General features: G+C 41.9%; 1 protein-coding gene across 2 annotated transcripts in view; it reads left to right on the forward strand.

Annotated features, from left to right (window-relative positions):
* LOC118358606 (myosin light chain kinase family member 4-like) overlaps positions 1-18,698 on the forward strand; it is a 68,438-nt gene that overhangs the window by 13,481 nt on the left and 36,259 nt on the right. For both annotated transcript variants that reach the window (XR_008079885.1, XM_052480010.1), the window contains exon 2: positions 1,302-1,557. Coding sequence is in view for 1 of the 2 variants with exons in the window: in XM_052480010.1 (XP_052335970.1) it covers positions 1,302-1,557 (256 nt within the window). In the remaining variant the exon portion in view is untranslated. The remainder of the gene's footprint in view (positions 1-1,301; positions 1,558-18,698) is intronic.

Below are 18,698 nucleotides of genomic sequence, written 5' to 3' on the forward strand. Positions count from 1 at the left end.
AAGCCGTGTTCAATTTGCTCAGCAGAATCTATAAGAAACCTTGCAGGAATAGTATCCAGGCCTGTGGCTTCTTATATAATGTAGAAGTTGCTTTAAATGTTGAGAAATAAACCGCGTGTGGAACAGGACAGAAATAGGCAGGAAGAACAGGTGTGTTCCTGACAGGCTGTGTGGTTTCAACATTGCTGACTGAGATTGTCTTGAAATCCAACACTGAGAAATAGTCCCTTGATTCTGAGGAAGAAGAAATAGGACCTTGAGGGGGAGGTTTAGGATGGGACGGAGGCGGTAGGATTTGTGCTAACTTGAACCCGCAGACCACTGGCCCTTGATGACGTCTGTAAAATCCTTTATGAACACTAATGAGCCGAGCCAAGCTGCACTGTTCTGACTTGGCCACGAATCCCTGTAGTTGCTGGATCCCTGCTGGAGAGGACAGTGTAATAAGATAATATCCACACCAGTGCAGTATGATTAGGGTCAGCACAATACTAACTTGAGCCTGCTGACTACTTGCTGATCTGGTGATATAAGTGTCTCACAGACTCATACGGTTTTAGGAACTATTAAGAATCATTTGAAGTTGTTGTTTGGCACAGTCAAGTTCCCGAATCATCAAAACCAGACAGAATTGGGTTTCCTGAAAGCACTAAGATCATCTACTATAGGCAACAGACAATAATTATGCTACTTAGTGTTTCGAAGCTTTATACAAACTCACCCCAAAGGATTTGATATTTGCTATATACACTTGTTGAGAATATCTTTGTAATTGTAAAAACTGGGAACACCAATGCCGCTATGCAGTTACATACAATGAGTGTACAAAACGTTAGCAACACCTGACTATGATCATAGACTGACCAGGTGATTCCAACTGAAAGCTATGATCCCTTGTTGATGTAACTTGTTAAATCCATAATTGAGACATGAATTGTATGTGTGTCATTCAGAGGGTGTATCAGTATAGATTCCTCCTCCGTATCATCACTCAACAGAGTTAGATTGTAAAACTGTCCCACTGGCATGGAGGATTAGCAAGATTAGTGAGGGAGAGCTTTACAGCTACAGGTATTTCAAAGCACTGCCATCATCTCCAGATATAGACTGCTTCAATAGAGCTGGAAACTGATGGATGATTGAATGATACTGTATTAGGACCTGTAAATCTGCAATTCAGTATCAGATGAGAAAAACAAATTCCCTCTCAGGAGCAATAAAAATAGTATAATATTTGATTCTGTTTCAAACTGATGTCATTTTGTTTGTTTGTTTGTTTGACGTTGCTGTTGTTGTGGTAGTGAGTCGACCTCAGGAAGCAGGAAGCAACATGGGAGAGTCCATCAGACCCAGACGTCGGGGCTGCCATGGTCCCAGCCCTGCTCCAACTCCTCCTCCCCTGCTGGGGACAAGATGGAGCGGCTAAAGGTGATCCGTAACCATAGCAACAGCCTTCGTCTGGGTCGTCTGGCGTTCTTCAGACACCTGGAGAAGGTGGAGACCATGAGGAGCTTCTGGGAGCTGAAGCATGTGGAGCTGGAGGGAGACCCACAACAGGTAGGCCTTACACCCGAACACTCATTACCTGTACTCCTCATCTTCTTCTCTATACCCCTAAACCTCATTCATACCCTAACCCTCTTATATACTCATCCTCTAACCTATACCCATCCATCCTCTTGCCCTTTACCCTCGACAGGTAGGGTCTTCACCCCATTCGTCAACTGTATCAAATCAAAGTTTACTGGTCGCCTACACAGATTTGCAGATGTTATTGCAGGTGCAGCGAAATGCTTGTGTTTCTAGCTCCAACAGTCCTGTTAAAAGTAAGGCTATCACCCCCGATCCTCACCTATATCCCTCTCCAACAGGTAAGTCTTGCAACCAAATCCTCACCTGTACCCTTCATCTGCTGGCTTGCCTCTGAAGCTAAGCAGCTTTGGTCCTGGTCCAGCTGCTGCTGGATGTGGTGTTGGAGGGCCAGTAGGAGCAATGGTGGGAAAAGTACACAATTGTAATGCATGAGTAAAAGTAAAGTTACGTTAATAGAAAATGACTGAAGTAACCCATCAATACTTGAGTAAAAGTCAAAAAGTATTTGGTTAAAAATATACTTAAGTATCAAAAGAACGTGTAATTGCTAAAATATACTTAAGTATCAAAAGAACGTGTAATTGCTAAAATATACTTAAGTATCAAAAGTAAAAGTATATTTTACAGATAGCCAGTGGCACACTCCAACACTTAGACCTAATTTACATAATTTAACGAGTCCGCCAGATCAGATGCAGTAGGGATGACCAGGGGTTTTCTCTTGATAAGTGTGTGAATTGGACCTGTTCCCAGTCCTACTAAGCATTCCAAAAGTAATGAGAACGTTTGGGTGTCAGGGAAAATGTATGGAGTAAAAAGTACATAATTTTCTTTAGGAATGTAGTGAAGTAAAGGTAAAAGTTGTAAAAAATATAAAAAGTAAAGTAACCCCCAAAAACTACTTAAAGTAGTAAAAGTAAGCAGACCTTTTATCCAAAAACAGTCATGTGTGCATACATTCTACGTATGGGTGGTCCCGGAGATCGAACCCACTACCCTGGCGTTACAAGCGCCATGCTCTACCAACTGAGCTACAGAAGGACCTCTGTACTTAAGTACTTTACACCATTGAGTAGGAGGCACGACAAGCAATAGTTAGGCACTATAGGCTAATGATAATTTAACTGTCAGACAATACATTGCCCATATGATTTCCCACACCCAGCAGAGAATTGCACTCAGCTTGCATTTTGACTCACAGCCATAGCCTAGTCTACAGTTGAAGTTAGAAGTTTACCTATACTTAGGTTGGAGTCATTAACAAAACTCGTTTTTCAACCACTCCACAAATTTCTTGTTAACAAACTATAGTTTTGGCAAGTCGGTTAGGACATCTACTTTTTGATCGATCATTTTTACAACATTTGTTTACAGTCAGATTATTTCACTGTATCATAATTCCAGTGGGTCGCTACAAAACCGCCAATCAAAAAGGCCAGACTGCGGTTTGCAACTGCACATGGGGACAAAGATCGTACTTTTTGGAGAAATGTCCTCTGGTCTGATGAAACAAAAATAGAACTGTTTGGCCATAATGACCATCGTTATGTTTGGAGGAAAAAGGGGGAGGCTTGCAAGCCGAAGAATACCATCCCAACCGTGAAGCACGGGGGTGGCAGCATCATGTTGTGGGGCTGCTTTGCTGCAGGAGGGCTTGGTGCACTTCACAAAATAGATGGCATCATGAGGGTGGAAAATTATGTGGATATATTGAAGCAACATCTCAAGACATGTTAATGCTTGGTCGCAAATGGGTCTTCCAAATGGACAATGACCACAAGCATACTTCCAAAGTTGTGGCAAAAAGGACAACAAAGTCAAGGTACTGGAGTGGCCATCACAAAGCCCTGACCTCAATCCTATAGAAAATGTGTGGGCAGATCTGAAAAGCGTGTGCGAGCAAGGAGGCCTTCAAACCTGACTCAGTTACACCAGCTCTGTCAGGAATGGGCCAAAATTGTTTGGTCTGATGCTATTTTGAAAGCCAAGAAGAAGAAGATTTATTTTTTAAAATAAAGTAAAGTACATTCCTCTGTGTGCCCCCCCTCCCCCGCACGGGATGGTTGAGCTAATGTAGGCTAATGTGTATAGCATGAGATTGTAAGTAACAAGAAAACATTCCAGGACATAGACATATCTTACATGGTCCGAAAGCTTACATTTGTGTAAATCTAACTGTTAATCTAGTTATTATAGTGAAATAACACCATGCTATTGTTTGAGGAGATTGCACATTTATTAACTTAAAAAATGTATCAATAAACCAATTAGGCACATTTGGGTAGACTTGAAAATAAATGCAGTGATTCATTTGATCAGTCTAACACTTTGCACATATACTCTTAATTGGTACCTAACCTGAAATAATACATTATGACATTGTTCTCTTGCATTTCAAAGATGATGAAAAAAAAGAAGTTTTTTCCTTTGTAATTATCTTTCACCAGATCTAATGTTTTACATGATCCTACATTCATTTCACATTTCCACAAACGTCAAAGTGTTCCTTTCAAATGGTATCAAGAATATAGATATCCTTGCTTTAGGTCCTGAGCTACAGGCAGTTAGATATGGGTATGTCATTTTAGGCAAAAATTTAAAAATAGGGTCAGATCCTTTTAAGGCTGCCAGGCTTGCTAGGACAGACAATATACAACTTCAATTAGCACTGAGGTGTGAAGTGAGGGGTGTCGAAGCCTTTGGGCCCAACAAGTGGCAGTAGTCTCTCGCAGCCTGCCCCACCCAAATCCAGAGGCCTTTGAAGCCCCCTTCCGCTGTTCAGAGACCATCCACTGGCATTTTCTACAAGAAATCTGCCTCCAGAAATAAAAGCTTTTCCCAAGTGGGTGTGACACGTACTCCCGTTGCCTACTGCACTGCTGCTTGGATTCCACCTGGTGATCTGTTCACCATCTGCCCTGGCCTGTCTCCCCATGTCTGGCACAGGTACCCCCACCACACTCCCCCCTCTCTCCTAATCTTTCGCTCGCCTCAAGCACGTACGCACTGTTGGGGCGAGTGACTCTAGCCCCAAGTTGTTATATTTAAAAAAAAATGTGCATTTTGACATTTTTCTATTTGCTTCATGACTCCTACCTGCTTTGTTGACTATGAACTTTCTTTGTTACCCAACCATGGGACAGACTATGTTTGTTCCTACACTTGTTGACTATGAACTTTCTTTGTTACCCAACCATCGGACAGACTATGTTTGTTCCCACACTCGGGACTCTGACTCTCTATTGGTTATACAGACGTCCTATTCTAACCACCTCTCGCCGGCTTTGTATTTATGTTACCTGATGAAATTGATCTTGTTGCCATTTAATGAACATTCAAATGTCATAAATCAACACTGCTAAACTCTCCCTGTCCTCTGCCGTGCCTTGATTGTATTACTTCTGATGATATCTGGAAATGTGCATGTACACCCTGGCCCATCTACTATTGCTAGCCCCTATTCTGACTTGTGCTCTGATATCTGCTTTACTGATTTCTGCTCTCGTAAAAGCAGGGTTTTCTGCAGGTTAAAACTAGAAGATTATTACCTAAAATTGATCAATTGTGGGTTCACACCTCCAATCCAGATGTGTCGGTCATTACTGAGACATGGTTAAGGAAGAATGTTTTAAATACACATTTTTCTGGTTATAACCTTTTTCAGCAAGACAGATCTTCAAAAGGTGGGGGAGTGGCAAGTGCTTGTTTGTCTCCACCAAGTCTGTCCCCAAACAATTTGATTGACTGGTTTTAAGCATTAAACTTCAAATAGCTCTTTGTTGACTGTTGTCAGATGCTATCGTCCTCCATCAGAACCTGCCCAAAGCTCTCTCCTGACCCTATGTCTGAATTTGTCCTGCTAGATGACCTAAACTGGGACATGTTTGAAACACCTGACCAAGTCCTAAAGCAATGGGACCCCCTACATTTTTCTCAGATTATTACCAATTGACTCCTCACAATTTTTTTTTTAACCTTTATTTAACTATGCAAGTCAGTTAAGAACAAATTCTTATTTTCAATGAGGGCCTAGGAACAGTGGGTTAACTGCCTGTTCAGGGGCAGAATACCAGATTTGTACCTTGTCAGCTCAGGGATTTGAACTTGCAACCTTTATGGTTACTAGTCCAACACTCTAACCACTAGGCTACCCTGCCACCCCAAGTAATCCTGATAGATATCAGTCTGGTGTTTTCTGTAATGACCTTAGTTATCACTGTTTTTACAGCTTGTTTGTGATGGCTGCTCAGTGAAACGACCTGTCCTGATTTGTCATAGACGCTTGCTAAAAAACTTTAATGAGCAGGCCTTCCTTCATGACCTGGCCTCTGTAAAATGGTATAGAATCAGCTTGATCTCCTCTGTTGAAGACGCTTGGACATTTAAAAAAATAATATTTACTGGTATTGTTAACAAACACCCCCATTAAGAAAATGAGAATTAAAAACAGGTTTAGCTCCTGGTTCGACCGTGATCTGGCAGAGATACTCCACCTCAAGAATTGCATTTGGCGAAAGGCTCGGCACACACATACTCAGGCTGACTGGCTCTCGTTCAGGCAAATGACAAATAAATGCAATCAGGTTATGTAATGAACATACACAAAATAGTCCAAATTAGAGAAGTGAAATGAACAGAATAACTTGATAACTTGTTTAAAAAAATAAAAGTGAAAACGGAAAACTAGTGCATATGTATTCACCCCCTTCACTATGAAGCCCCTAAATAAGATCTGGTGCAACCAATTACCTTCAGAAGTCACATAATTAGTTAAATAAAGAACACCTGGGTGCAATCTAAGTGTCACATGATCTGTCACATGATCTCCGTATATATACACCTGTTCTGAAAGGCCCCAGAGTCTTCAAAACCACTAAGCAAGGGGCACCACCAAGCAAGCAACACGATGAAGACCAAGGAGCTCGCCAAACCGGTCAGGGACAAAGTTGTGGAGAAGTACAGACCAGGGTTGGGTTATAGAAAAACATCTGAAACGTTGAACATCCCATGGAGCACCATTAAATCCATTATTAAAAAATGGACAGAATTTGGCACCACAACAAACCTGCCAAGAGAGACCCGCCCACCAAAACTCACGGACCAGGCAAGGAGGGCATTAATCAGAGGCAACAAAGAGACCAAAGATAACCCTGAAGGAGCTGCAAAGCTCCATGGAGTATCTGTCCATAGGACCACTTTAAGCCCTACACTCCACAGAGCTTGGCTTTATGGAAGAGTGGCCAGAAAAAAAGACAATACTTGAAGAAAAAAATTTGCAAACATGTTTGCCAAAAGGCATGTGGGAGACTCCCCAAACAAATGGAAGAAGGTACTATGGTCAGATGAGTCCAGTCTAAAATTGAGCTTTTTTGGCCATCAAGGAAAACCCTATGTCTGGCACAAACCCAGCACCTCTCATCACCCCAAGGAATCTATCCCCACAGTGAAGCATGGGGGTGCTGTGGGGATGTTTTTTTTTTATCTGCAGGGACTTGGAAACTGGTCAGAATTGAAGGAATGATGGATGGCGCTAAATACAGGGGAACTCTGTTTTTGTCTTCCAAATATTTGAGACTGGGACAGAGGTTCACCTTCCAGCAAGACAATGACCCTAAGCATACTGATAAAGCAACACGTTGAGTGGTTTAAGGGGAATATTGAAATGGCCTAGTTAATGCCCAGACCTCAGTCCAATTGAGAATCTGTGGTATGACTTAAAGATTGCTGTGCACCAGTGGAACCCATCCAATTTGAAGGAGCTGGAGCAGTTTTGCCTTGAATGAGCAAAAATCCCAGTGGCTAAGCTTATAGAGACATACCCCAAGAGACTTGCAGCTGTAATAGACTTTGGAGGTGTGAACTTGAGCGTAACTATTCTGTTGTTTTGTCTTATTTATTGTTTGTTTCACAAGAAAAAGTATTTTGCATCTTCAAAGTGGTTGTTACTTACAAAACGCACATAGCTGAGCTCTTTAATCACCACTTCGTTAAGTCAGGATTCCTATTTGACTCACCCATGCCACCTTGCCCATCTAACATTTCCTCATCTCCCACCTCCTCTAATGCTACTAGCCCCGATGCTCCTCCCTCTTTTCCCCATGCCCCTTAAAATGAATCACTTACCTTTGATGATCTTCATCTGATGGAACTCCCAGGTCTCCATGTTAGACAATAAATGTTTGTTTTGTTCAATAAAGTTAATCTTTATGTCCAAATACCTCCTTTTTGTTTGCGTGTTTAGTCCAGTAATCCAAATGCACAAGGCGCGGGCACTAAGTCCAGACAAAAAGTAAAAAAAGTTCCATTACAGTTCATAGAAACATGTCAAACGATGTATATAATCTTTAGTATGTTTTTATCATAAATCTTCAATAATATTCCAACCAGACATTTCCTTTGTCTTTAGAAATGAAAGGGAATGGAGCTCACTCTCACGGCCGCGCGAGAGACATAGCTAATGTCTTTCAGCCAGACCCCTGGTTCAAACAGCTCTTAGTCGTTCCCCATTCATAGTAGAAGCCTGAAACAACGTTCTAAAGACTGTTGACATCTAGTGGAAGCCTTAGGAAGTGCAATCGGACCCCATAGACACAGCATATTGGATAGGCAATCACTTAAAAAACGACATACCTCAGATTTCCCACTTCCTGGTTGGATTTTTCTCAGGTTTTTACCTGCCATATGAGTTCTGTTATACTCACAGACATTATTTTAACAGGTTTGGAAACTTTAGAGTGTTTTCTATCCAAATATGCATATTCTAGCTTCTGGGCCTGAGTAGCAGGCAGTTTACTCTGGGCACCTTATTCATCCAAGCTACTCAATACTGCCCCCCGTTCCCAAAGAAGTAACAAAGTTTCACCCTGCAGACGGCCACTGAGTCTGAGGTGCTAAAGGAGCTCCTTAAACTTGAGCCCCAAAAAACATCTTGGTCAGATGGTTAGACCCTTTCTTCTTTATGGTTGCTGCCCCTATCATTGCCAAGCCTATCGATTGACCTTTTGAGAGTCTCTCCTCTCTGGGGAGGTTCCCATTGCTTGTAAGGCAGCCACAGTTCTTTATTTAAAGGGGAGATCAAGCTGATCCTAACTGTGATATGCCTATTTCTATTTTGCCCTGTTTATCAAAAGTGTTGGAAAAAAGTGTCAATAATGAACTGACAGGCTTTCTTGATGTCTGTAGTATTCTCTTTGGTATCTGTATTGTTCTCAATCTGGTTTCCTCTCAGGTTATGGATGTGTCACTGTAACCTTAAAGGTCCTCAACGATGTAACCATCGCCCTTGATTCTAAGTAATGTTGTGCTTCTATTTTTATTGACTTGGCCAAAGCTTTTGATACAGTGGAGTATTCCATTCTTGTGGACCGGCTAAGGAGTATTGGTGTCTCTGAGGGGTCTTTGGCCTGGTTTGCTAACTACCTCTCTCAAAGAGTGCAATGTATCAGATCTGCTGTCTCAGCCACTGCCTGTCACCAAGGGAGTACCCCAAGGCTCAATCCTAGGCCCCACGCTCTTCTCAATTTACATCTACAACATAGCTCATGATACTGTAACATTTCCATCTGTTTAAAGTACATAATAATGTTGGCAAAGTTGTTTCCTACTAAATCAAATCAAACGTTATTTGTCACTTGTGCCAAATACAACAGGTGTAGTAGACCTTACAGGACACCTACGACGACATCCGGTGAAATTACAGAACAATTCAAAATATACAAATCGTAATATTAAACATTCATGAAAATACAAGTGTCTTACACCATTAAAAGCCTAACTTCTTCTTAATCCAACCGCGTTGTCAGATTTCAAAAAGGCTTTACGGCGAAAGCATACCATGTGATTATCTGAGGATCAGAAATCACTTACCTTTGAATATCTTCCTCTGTTTGCAATAAGGGTCACAGCTACACAATGAATGGTCGTTTTGTTTGATAAAGTCCTTCCTTATATCCCAAAAAGTTTAGTTGACGCCAATGATCTCAGTAATCCACTCGTTCAACTTGCATACAAATAAATCCCCAAAAGTTACAGGTAGAGTTCATCCAAACAAGTCAAACTATGTTTCTAATTAATCCTCAAGTACTCTAATATCAAAATGAACAATAATATTTAAGACAGAGAATAGTATGTTCAACAGCGAAGATACATAACGAAGAGTGCGCATCTCATTCACGCGTCAAGACTACTTTTCTAATGAGAGACACCTTGGAAAAACTACAACTACTTGTTCATTTTTCAAGAAACAAGCCTAAAACCCCTTCTGTTGACATTTTACGCCATAGGAGCCGCAATCTGTGTCCTATTTATTTGTATATCCCATAGGCTAGCATTGAAATGGCCTGTGACCTCATAAAAAAAAATCTGGATGGATTTTCCTCTGGTTTTTGCCTGTCATATCAGTTCTTTTATACTCACAGGTATTATTGTAACAGTTTTGGAAACCTCAGAGTATTTTATATCCAATGCTACCAATCATATGCATATCCTAGCTTCTGGGCTTGAGTAACAGACATTTTACTTTGGGCATGTCAGCCAATCGATATTCCGAATACTGTATGCTGAAAAAGTTAACCAACATTGCAGTTTTAAGAAAAAATAAGTGTTAAGTCAAAAATAGATGAGTGAAATATAAAAAATAATAGTAACAAATAATTTATGAGCATCAGTAAAATAACAATAACGAGGCTATATAATTGGGTACCGGTACAGAGTCAATGTGCAGAGGCACCGGTTAGTCGAGGTAATATGTACATGTAGGTAGAGTTAAAGTGACTATGCATAGATAATAAACAGAGAGTAGCAGCAGAGTATAAGGGGGGGAATGGTGAATAGGCGGAATGGTATCTAATATATCAAAGACATGGTTTGATACTGATACAAACACCGTTCCAGCCATTATTTTGAGCTGTCCTCCCCTCAGCAGCCTCCACTAGTGTGCATTTATTTCTCTATGTATTCTGTACTGTAAAGGCACAGGTGCTTTCTTACTGCGGTGTTGTACTGCCCTCTGTTGGTGAAAAATGGCAGCGACATTTACCCCGATGAAGACAGCTTGTCTGTCGAAACGTTGGACATAACATTTTTGCATCTGAGCTCGTAGAGTGTCCGTCTCTCCTTTATTAGTTGTTTTAAGAGCTACGTTTTACCTTCAGTATCACCAGCTGGTTTGACGTAGGATCCCAGCTGCTTTAATGAAGCAGCTCCTCTAGTCCAGGCAGGATTTGCATCCCAAATGGCACCCGATTGGTCCTGGTCAAAAGTTGTGAATCTGGACCAATTTGGGACGTAGCAGGATCTATTCTAGCCTTGCAAGCTGCCTGACCTCACAAGTTTACATGTGGAACAGGCCGAACATGCAACACAGCACACGCTGCCTGATGTAATACCTCACATCTAACACTAGTGGAGGCTATGGCTCTGTGAATCTGCATCGAGAGCCCCTGTCACACGCTACAGTGGAACTATGGTGAGGACGGCACTGAATTCAGCATAGAATTACTTAGAGCCGCAAGGTGGTGTCTAGGGATGGAGTAAAATATTTCACAATAGTTAACCAGAAGACCACAGTAATGAGCTGCTACTGAACATGCCATGTGTTTCCGTTATACTGTATCTGTGTTGATTATATATATATATATATATATTTTTTTACATGTGCCCATATAAGTGTGGGTTTAAAGAGGTCAGATATCCAAACGAAGTGGTCTCATCACAGCGATGTATTTTTGTCAGTGCATACAACTAAAGTAGGCAAAATTATCAATATCATTTCAAGTAAAATCTCCTTACAAAATAGCTGTTTGTGCACATCAGCAGAAGTGGGTTCTCTTTTGCAGGCTGAACAGCAAATGAACTGTGCTCTGCTTTCATTTTCTATTTATACCACTGTTTGCCCAAGCAACAGCCAATGAGAGCCCAGGGAAAGGTTCCAATTAGACTCTGGGCTGCATGTAAGTGTAACTCAAGATTCCTGGCTATTTAAATCAGACTGCTCTCTCTCTCTCTCTCTCTCTCTCTCTATTTAAATCAGACTGCTCTCTCTCTCCCTCTCTCTCTCTCTCTCTCTCTCTATTTAAATCATACTGCTCTCTCTCTCTCTCTCTCTCTCTCTCTCTCTCTCTCTCTCTCTCTCTATTTAAATCAGACTGCTCTCTCTCTCTCTCTCTCTCTCTCTCTCTCTCTCTCTCTCTCTCTCTATTTAAATCAGACTGCTCTCTCTCTCCCTCTCTCTCTCTCTCTCTCTCTATTTAAATCATACTGCTCTCTCTCTCTCTCTCTCTCTCTCTCTATCTATTTAAATCAGACTGCTCTCTCTCTCTCTCTCTCTCGCTCTCTCTCTCTCTCTCTCTCTCTATTTAAATCAGACTGCTCTCTCTCTCTCTCTCTCTCTCTCTCTCTCTCTCTCTCTCTCTCTCTCTCTCTCTCTCTCTCTATTTAAATTTAAGGGGCTTTATTGGCATGAGAAACATATGTTTACATTGCCAAAGCAAGTGAAATAGATGTTAAACAAAAGTCAAATAAACAATAAAAGATTCAACTGTAAACATTACATTTACTAAAGCTCCAAAAGAATAAAGACATTTCAAATGTCATATGTCTATATACGGTGTTGTAATGATGTACAAAAGGAAAAATAAATAAGCATAAATATAGGTTGTATTTGTTATTCACTGGTTGCCCTTTTCTTGCGGCAGCAGGTCACACATCTCACTGCTGTGATGGCACACTGTGGTATTTCACCAAATAGATATAGGATTTGATCAAAATTGGATTGATTTTGGAATTCTTTGTGGGTCTGAGTAATCTGAGGGAAATATGTGTCTCTAATATGGTCATACATTTGGAACGATGTTAGGAAGTGCAGCTCAGTTTCCACCTCATTTTGTGGGCAGTGTGCACATAGCCTGTCTTCTCGAGAGCCAGGTCTGCATTTGGTGGTCTATTAAATTGTAGAATTTAACTCCCTTTCTTGGATTTTAGTGGGTATCGGCTTAATTCTGCTCTGCTTGCATTATTCACTTTTTTTAAACTCAATTGTCATACTTGAGTAAAAGTTAAGTTAAGGTAAATACTAAACATAAAATTCCTTATTCTAAACAAACCAGACAGCACAATTTTTTTACATTTATGGTCAGCCAGGGGCACACTCCAACACTCAGGCCTTATTTACAAACACAGTATTTGTATTTAGTGAGTCCGCCAGAACAGAGGCACTAGGGATGACAACGCGTTATATTGATAGGTGCGTGAATTGGTGTCACGTTCGCTGAAAGGAGTAGACCAAGGCGCAGCGTGAGTAGAGTTCCACATATTTTTTAATAAATCAGAAACTCAGCACAACCGAACCAGCACAACCGAACCAGCACAACCGAACCAGCACGCTACTGGTGCACACAGACAACTATCCGTAGACAAGAGCCCACAAATACATTGATGGAAGAAGGCTACCTAAATATGATCCCCAATCAGAGACAACGATAAACAGCTGTCTCTGATTGGGAACCATGTCAGGCCAACATAGACATACAAAAAACCTCGATGACCCACCCTAGTCACTATCCCAACCAGCATAGAGAATAAACAGCTTACTATGGTCAGGGTGTGACAATTGGACCATATTACTGTCCTGCCTGAGCATTTGAAATACTTTTTGGTGTCAGGGAAAACATATGGAATAAAAAGTAAATTATTTTCTTTAGGAATGTAGTGGAGTAAAAGCAAAAGTTGTCAAAAATGTAAGTAGTAAAGTAAAACAACTTAAGTAGTACTTTAAAGTATTTTACTTAAGTACTTCACACGTCCCATGTTTCATGAGCTGAAATAAAACATCCTAGAAATGTATCATGTGCACAAAACACTTCTCTATCTCACATTTTGTGCACACATTTGTTTACATCCCTGTTAGTGAACATTTCTCCTTTTGCCAATATAATCCATCCACCTGACAGGTGTGGCATATCAAGAAATGCATTATCATTAAACAAGTGCACCTTGTGCAGGGGACAACAAAAGGCCACTTTTAAATGTGCAGTTTTGTCACACAGTTTTGTCTCTCTGTGCAGAAAACACTGGATATAAGATTGAAACTATTTTAAGGCAGTCTGACAGACCTCTAAAGTTGATTTCCAAAATGTATCAAGGTTTGATAGAGGCTCTTCCTGATGACACAAAATATGTGAACCAAAAATGTGAGGAAGACCTGGGAGACACAATTGATGATGATGAATGGATACAGATGTGTTTGAATGCCCGGTCATGTTCATGTCATCTCAGACATAAATGACTGCAGTTTAAGACCATCTATAGAACGTACTATAGGCCAGTTATACTGAATATCATGCACTCAGAAATGTCATTCTGCTGGAGGTGTAAGACACCAAAGGGGACATATGTAATGTTTACGTGAAGGCTGGCTGAATTCTGGGTAAAGAGGACATATGTAATGTTCACCTGAAGGCTGGCTGAATTCTGGGTAAAGGGGACATATGTAATGTTTACGTGAAGGCTGGCTGAATTCTGGGTAAAGAGGACATATGTAATGTTCACCTGAAGGCTGGCTGAATTCTGGGTAAAGAGGACATATGTAATGTTCACGTGAAGGCTGGCTGAATTCTGGGTAAAGGGGACATATGTTATGTTCACGTGAAGGCTGGCTGAATTCTGGGTAAAGGGGACATATGTTATGTTCACCTGAAGGCTGGCTGAATTCTGGGTAAAGAGGACATATGTTATGTTCACGTGAAGGCTGGCTGAATTCTGGGTAAAGGGGACATATGTTATGTTCACGTGAAGGCTGGCTGAATTCTGGGTAAAGGGGACATATGTTATGTTCACGTGAAGGCTGGCTGAATTCTGGGTAAAGAGGACATATGTTATGTTCACGTGAAGGCTGGCTGAATTCTGGGTAAAGAGGACATATGTTATGTTCACCTGAAGGCTGGCTGAATTCTGGGTAAAGGGGACATATGTTATGTTCACGTGAAGGCTGGCTGAATTCTGGGTAAAGAGGACATATGTTATGTTCACCTGAAGGCTGGCTGAATTCTGGGTAAAGGGGACATATGTTATGTTCACGTGAAGGCTGGCTGAATTCTGGGTAAAGGGGACATATGTTATGTTCACGTGAAGGCTGGCTGAATTCTGGGTAAAGAGGACATATGTTATGTTCACGTGAAGGCTGGCTGAATTCTGGGTAAAGGGGACATATGTTATGTTCACGTGAAGGCTGGCTGAATTCTGGGTAAAGGGGACATATGTTATGTTCACGTGAAGGCTGGCTGAATTCTGGGTAAAGAGGACATATGTTATGTTCACGTGAAGGCTGGCTGAATTCTGGGTAAAGAGGACATATGTTATGTTCACGTGAAGGCTGGCTGAATTCTGGGTAAAGGGGACATATGTTATGTTCACGTGAAGGCTGGCTGAATTCTGGGTAAAGAGGACATATGTTATGTTCACGTGAAGGCTGGCTGAATTCTGGTTCACGTGAAGGCTGGCTGGTGGGTAAAGGGGACATATGTTATGTTCACGTGAAGGCTGGCTGAATTCTGGGTAAAGGGGACATATGTTATGTTCACGTGAAGGCTGGCTGAATTCTGGGTAAAGGGGACATATGTTATGTTCACGTGAAGGCTGGCTGAATTCTGGGTAAAGGGGACATATGTTATGTTCACGTGAAGGCTGGCTGAATTCTGGGTAAAGGGGACATATGTTATGTTCACGTGAAGGCTGGCTGAATTCTGGGTAAAGGGGACATATGTAATGTTCACGTGAAGGCTGGCTGAATTCTGGGTAAAGGGGACATATGTTATGTTCACGTGAAGGCTGGCTGAATTCTGGGTAAAGGGGACATATGTAATGTTTACGTGAAGGCTGGCTGAATTCTGGGTAAAGAGGACATATGTTATGTTCACGTGAAGGCTGGCTGAATTCTGGGTAAAGGGGACATATGTTATGTTCACCTGAAGGCTGGCTGAATTCTGGGTAAAGGGGACATATGTTATGTTCACCTGAAGGCTGGCTGAATTCTGGGTAAAGGGGACATATGTTATGTTCACCTGAAGGCTGGCTGAATTCTGGGTAAAGAGGACATATGTTATGTTCACGTGAAGGCTGGCTGAATTCTGGGTAAAGGGGACATATGTAATGTTCACGTGAAGGCTGGCTGAATTCTGGGTAAAGAGGACATATGTTATGTTCACGTGAAGGCTGGCTGAATTCTGGGTAAAGGGGACATATGTTATGTTTACGTGAAGGCTGGCTGAATTCTGGGTAAAGGGGACATATGTTATGTTCACGTGAAGGCTGGCTGAATTCTGGGTAAAGGGGACATATGTTATGTTCACGTGAAGGCTGGCTGAATTCTGGGTAAAGGGGACATATGTTATGTTCACCTGAAGGCTGGCTGAATTCTGGGTAAAGAGGACATATGTTATGTTCACGTGAAGGCTGGCTGAATTCTGGGTAAAGAGGACATATGTTATGTTCACGTGAAGGCTGGCTGAATTCTGGGTAAAGAGGACATATGTTATGTTCACGTGAAGGCTGGCTGAATTCTGGGTAAAGGGGACATATGTAATGTTCACGTGAAGGCTGGCTGAATTCTGGGTAAAGGGGACATATGTAATGTTCACGTGAAGGCTGGCTGAATTCTGGGTAAAGAGGACATATGTTATGTTCACGTGAAGGCTGGCTGAATTCTGGGTAAAGAGGACATATGTAATGTTCACGTGAAGGCTGGCTGAATTCTGGGTAAAGAGGACATATGTAATGTTCACGTGAAGGCTGGCTGAATTCTGGGTAAAGAGGACATATGTTATGTTCACGTGAAGGCTGGCTGAATTCTGGGTAAAGAGGACATATGTAATGTTCACGTGAAGGCTGGCTGAATTCTGGGTAAAGGGGACATATGTTATGTTTACGTGAAGGCTGGCTGAATTCTGGGTAAAGGGGACATATGTTATGTTCACGTGAAGGCTGGCTGAATTCTGGGTAAAGGGGACATATGTTATGTTTACGTGAAGGCTGGCTGAATTCTGGGTAAAGGGGACATATGTTATGTTCACGTGAAGGCTGGCTGAATTCTGGGTAAAGGGGACATATGTAATGTTCACGTGAAGGCTGGCTGAATTCTGGGTAAAGGGGACATATGTAATGTTTACGTGAAGGCTGGCTGAATTCTGGGTAAAGGGGACATATGTTATGTTCACGTGAAGGCTGGCTGAATTCTGGGTAAAGAGGACATATGTTATGTTCACCTGAAGGCTGGCTGAATTCTGGGTAAAGGGGACATATGTTATGTTCACGTGAAGGTTGGCTGAATTCTGGGTAAAGGGGACATATGTTATGTTCACCTGAAGGCTGGCTGAATTCTGGGTAAAGGGGACATATGTAATGTTTACGTGAAGGCTGGCTGAATTCTGGGTAAAGAGGACATATGTTATGTTCACGTGAAGGCTGGCTGAATTCTGGGTAAAGAGGACATATGTTATGTTCACCTGAAGGCTGGCTGAATTCTGGGTAAAGGGGACATATGTTATGTTCACGTGAAGGCTGGCTGAATTCTGGGTAAAGAGGACATATGTTATGTTCACGTGAAGGCTGGCTGAATTCTGGGTAAAGGGGACATATGTAATGTTCACGTGAAGGCTGGCTGAATTCTGGGTAAAGGGGACATATGTTATGTTCACGTGAAGGCTGGCTGAATTCTGGGTAAAGGGGACATATGTTATGTTCACGTGAAGGCTGGCTGAATTCTGGGTAAAGGGGACATATGTAATGTTCACGTGAAGGCTGGCTGAATTCTGGGTAAAGGGGACATATGTAATGTTTACGTGAAGGCTGGCTGAATTCTGGGTAAAGGGGACATATGTAATGTTCACGTGAAGGCTGGCTGAATTCTGGGTAAAGGGGACATATGTAATGTTTACGTGAAGGCTGGCTGAATTCTGGGTAAAGGGGACATATGTAATGTTTACGTGAAGGCTGGCTGAATTCTGGGTAAAGGGGACATATGTAATGTTCACGTGAAGGCTGGCTGAATTCTGGGTAAAGGGGACATATGTTATGTTCACCTGAAGGCTGGCTGAATTCTGGGTAAAGGGGACATATGTAATGTTTACGTGAAGGCTGGCTGAATTCTGGGTAAAGGGGACATATGTTATGTTCACCTGAAGGCTGGCTGAATTCTGGGTAAAGGGGACATATGTTATGTTCACGTGAAGGCTGGCTGAATTCTGGGTAAAGGGGACATATGTTATGTTTACGTGAAGGCTGGCTGAATTCTGGGTAAAGGGGACATATGTTATGTTCACCTGAAGGCTGGCTGAATTCTGGGTAAAGGGGACATATGTTATGTTCACGTGAAGGCTGGCTGAATTCTGGGTAAAGAGGACATATGTTATGTTCACGTGAAGGCTGGCTGAATTCTGGGTAAAGAGGACATATGTTATGTTCACGTGAAGGCTGGCTGAATTCTGGGTAAAGGGGACATATGTTATGTTCACGTGAAGGCTGGCTGAATTCTGGGTAAAGAGGACATATGTAATGTTCACCTGAAGGCTGGCTGAATTCTGGGTAAAGGGACATATGTTATGTTCACGTGAAGGCTGGCTGAATTCTGGGTAAAGAGGACATATGTTATGTTCACGTGAAGGCTGGCTGAATTCTGGGTAAAGGGGACATATGTAATGTTCACGTGAAGGCTGGCTGAATTCTGGGTAAAGAGGACATATGTTATGTTCACGTGAAGGCTGGCTGAATTCTGGGTAAAGGGGACATATGTTATGTTCACGTGAAGGCTGGCTGAATTCTGGGTAAAGGGGACATATGTAATGTTCACGTGAAGGCTGGCTGAATTCTGGGTAAAGAGGACATATGTTATGTTCACGTGAAGGCTGGCTGAATTCTGGGTAAAGGGGACATATGTAATGTTCACGTGAAGGCTGGCTGAATTCTGGGTAAAGGGGACATATGTAATGTTTACGTGAAGGCTGGCTGAATTCTGGGTAAAGGGGACATATGTTATGTTCACGTGAAGGCTGGCTGAATTCTGGGTAAAGGGGACATATGTTATGTTCACGTGAAGGCTGGCTGAATTCTGGGTA

The sequence above is a fragment of the Oncorhynchus keta genome, chromosome 26 (assembly GCF_023373465.1).
Source record: "Oncorhynchus keta strain PuntledgeMale-10-30-2019 chromosome 26, Oket_V2, whole genome shotgun sequence".
Taxonomy (NCBI): domain Eukaryota; kingdom Metazoa; phylum Chordata; class Actinopteri; order Salmoniformes; family Salmonidae; genus Oncorhynchus; species Oncorhynchus keta.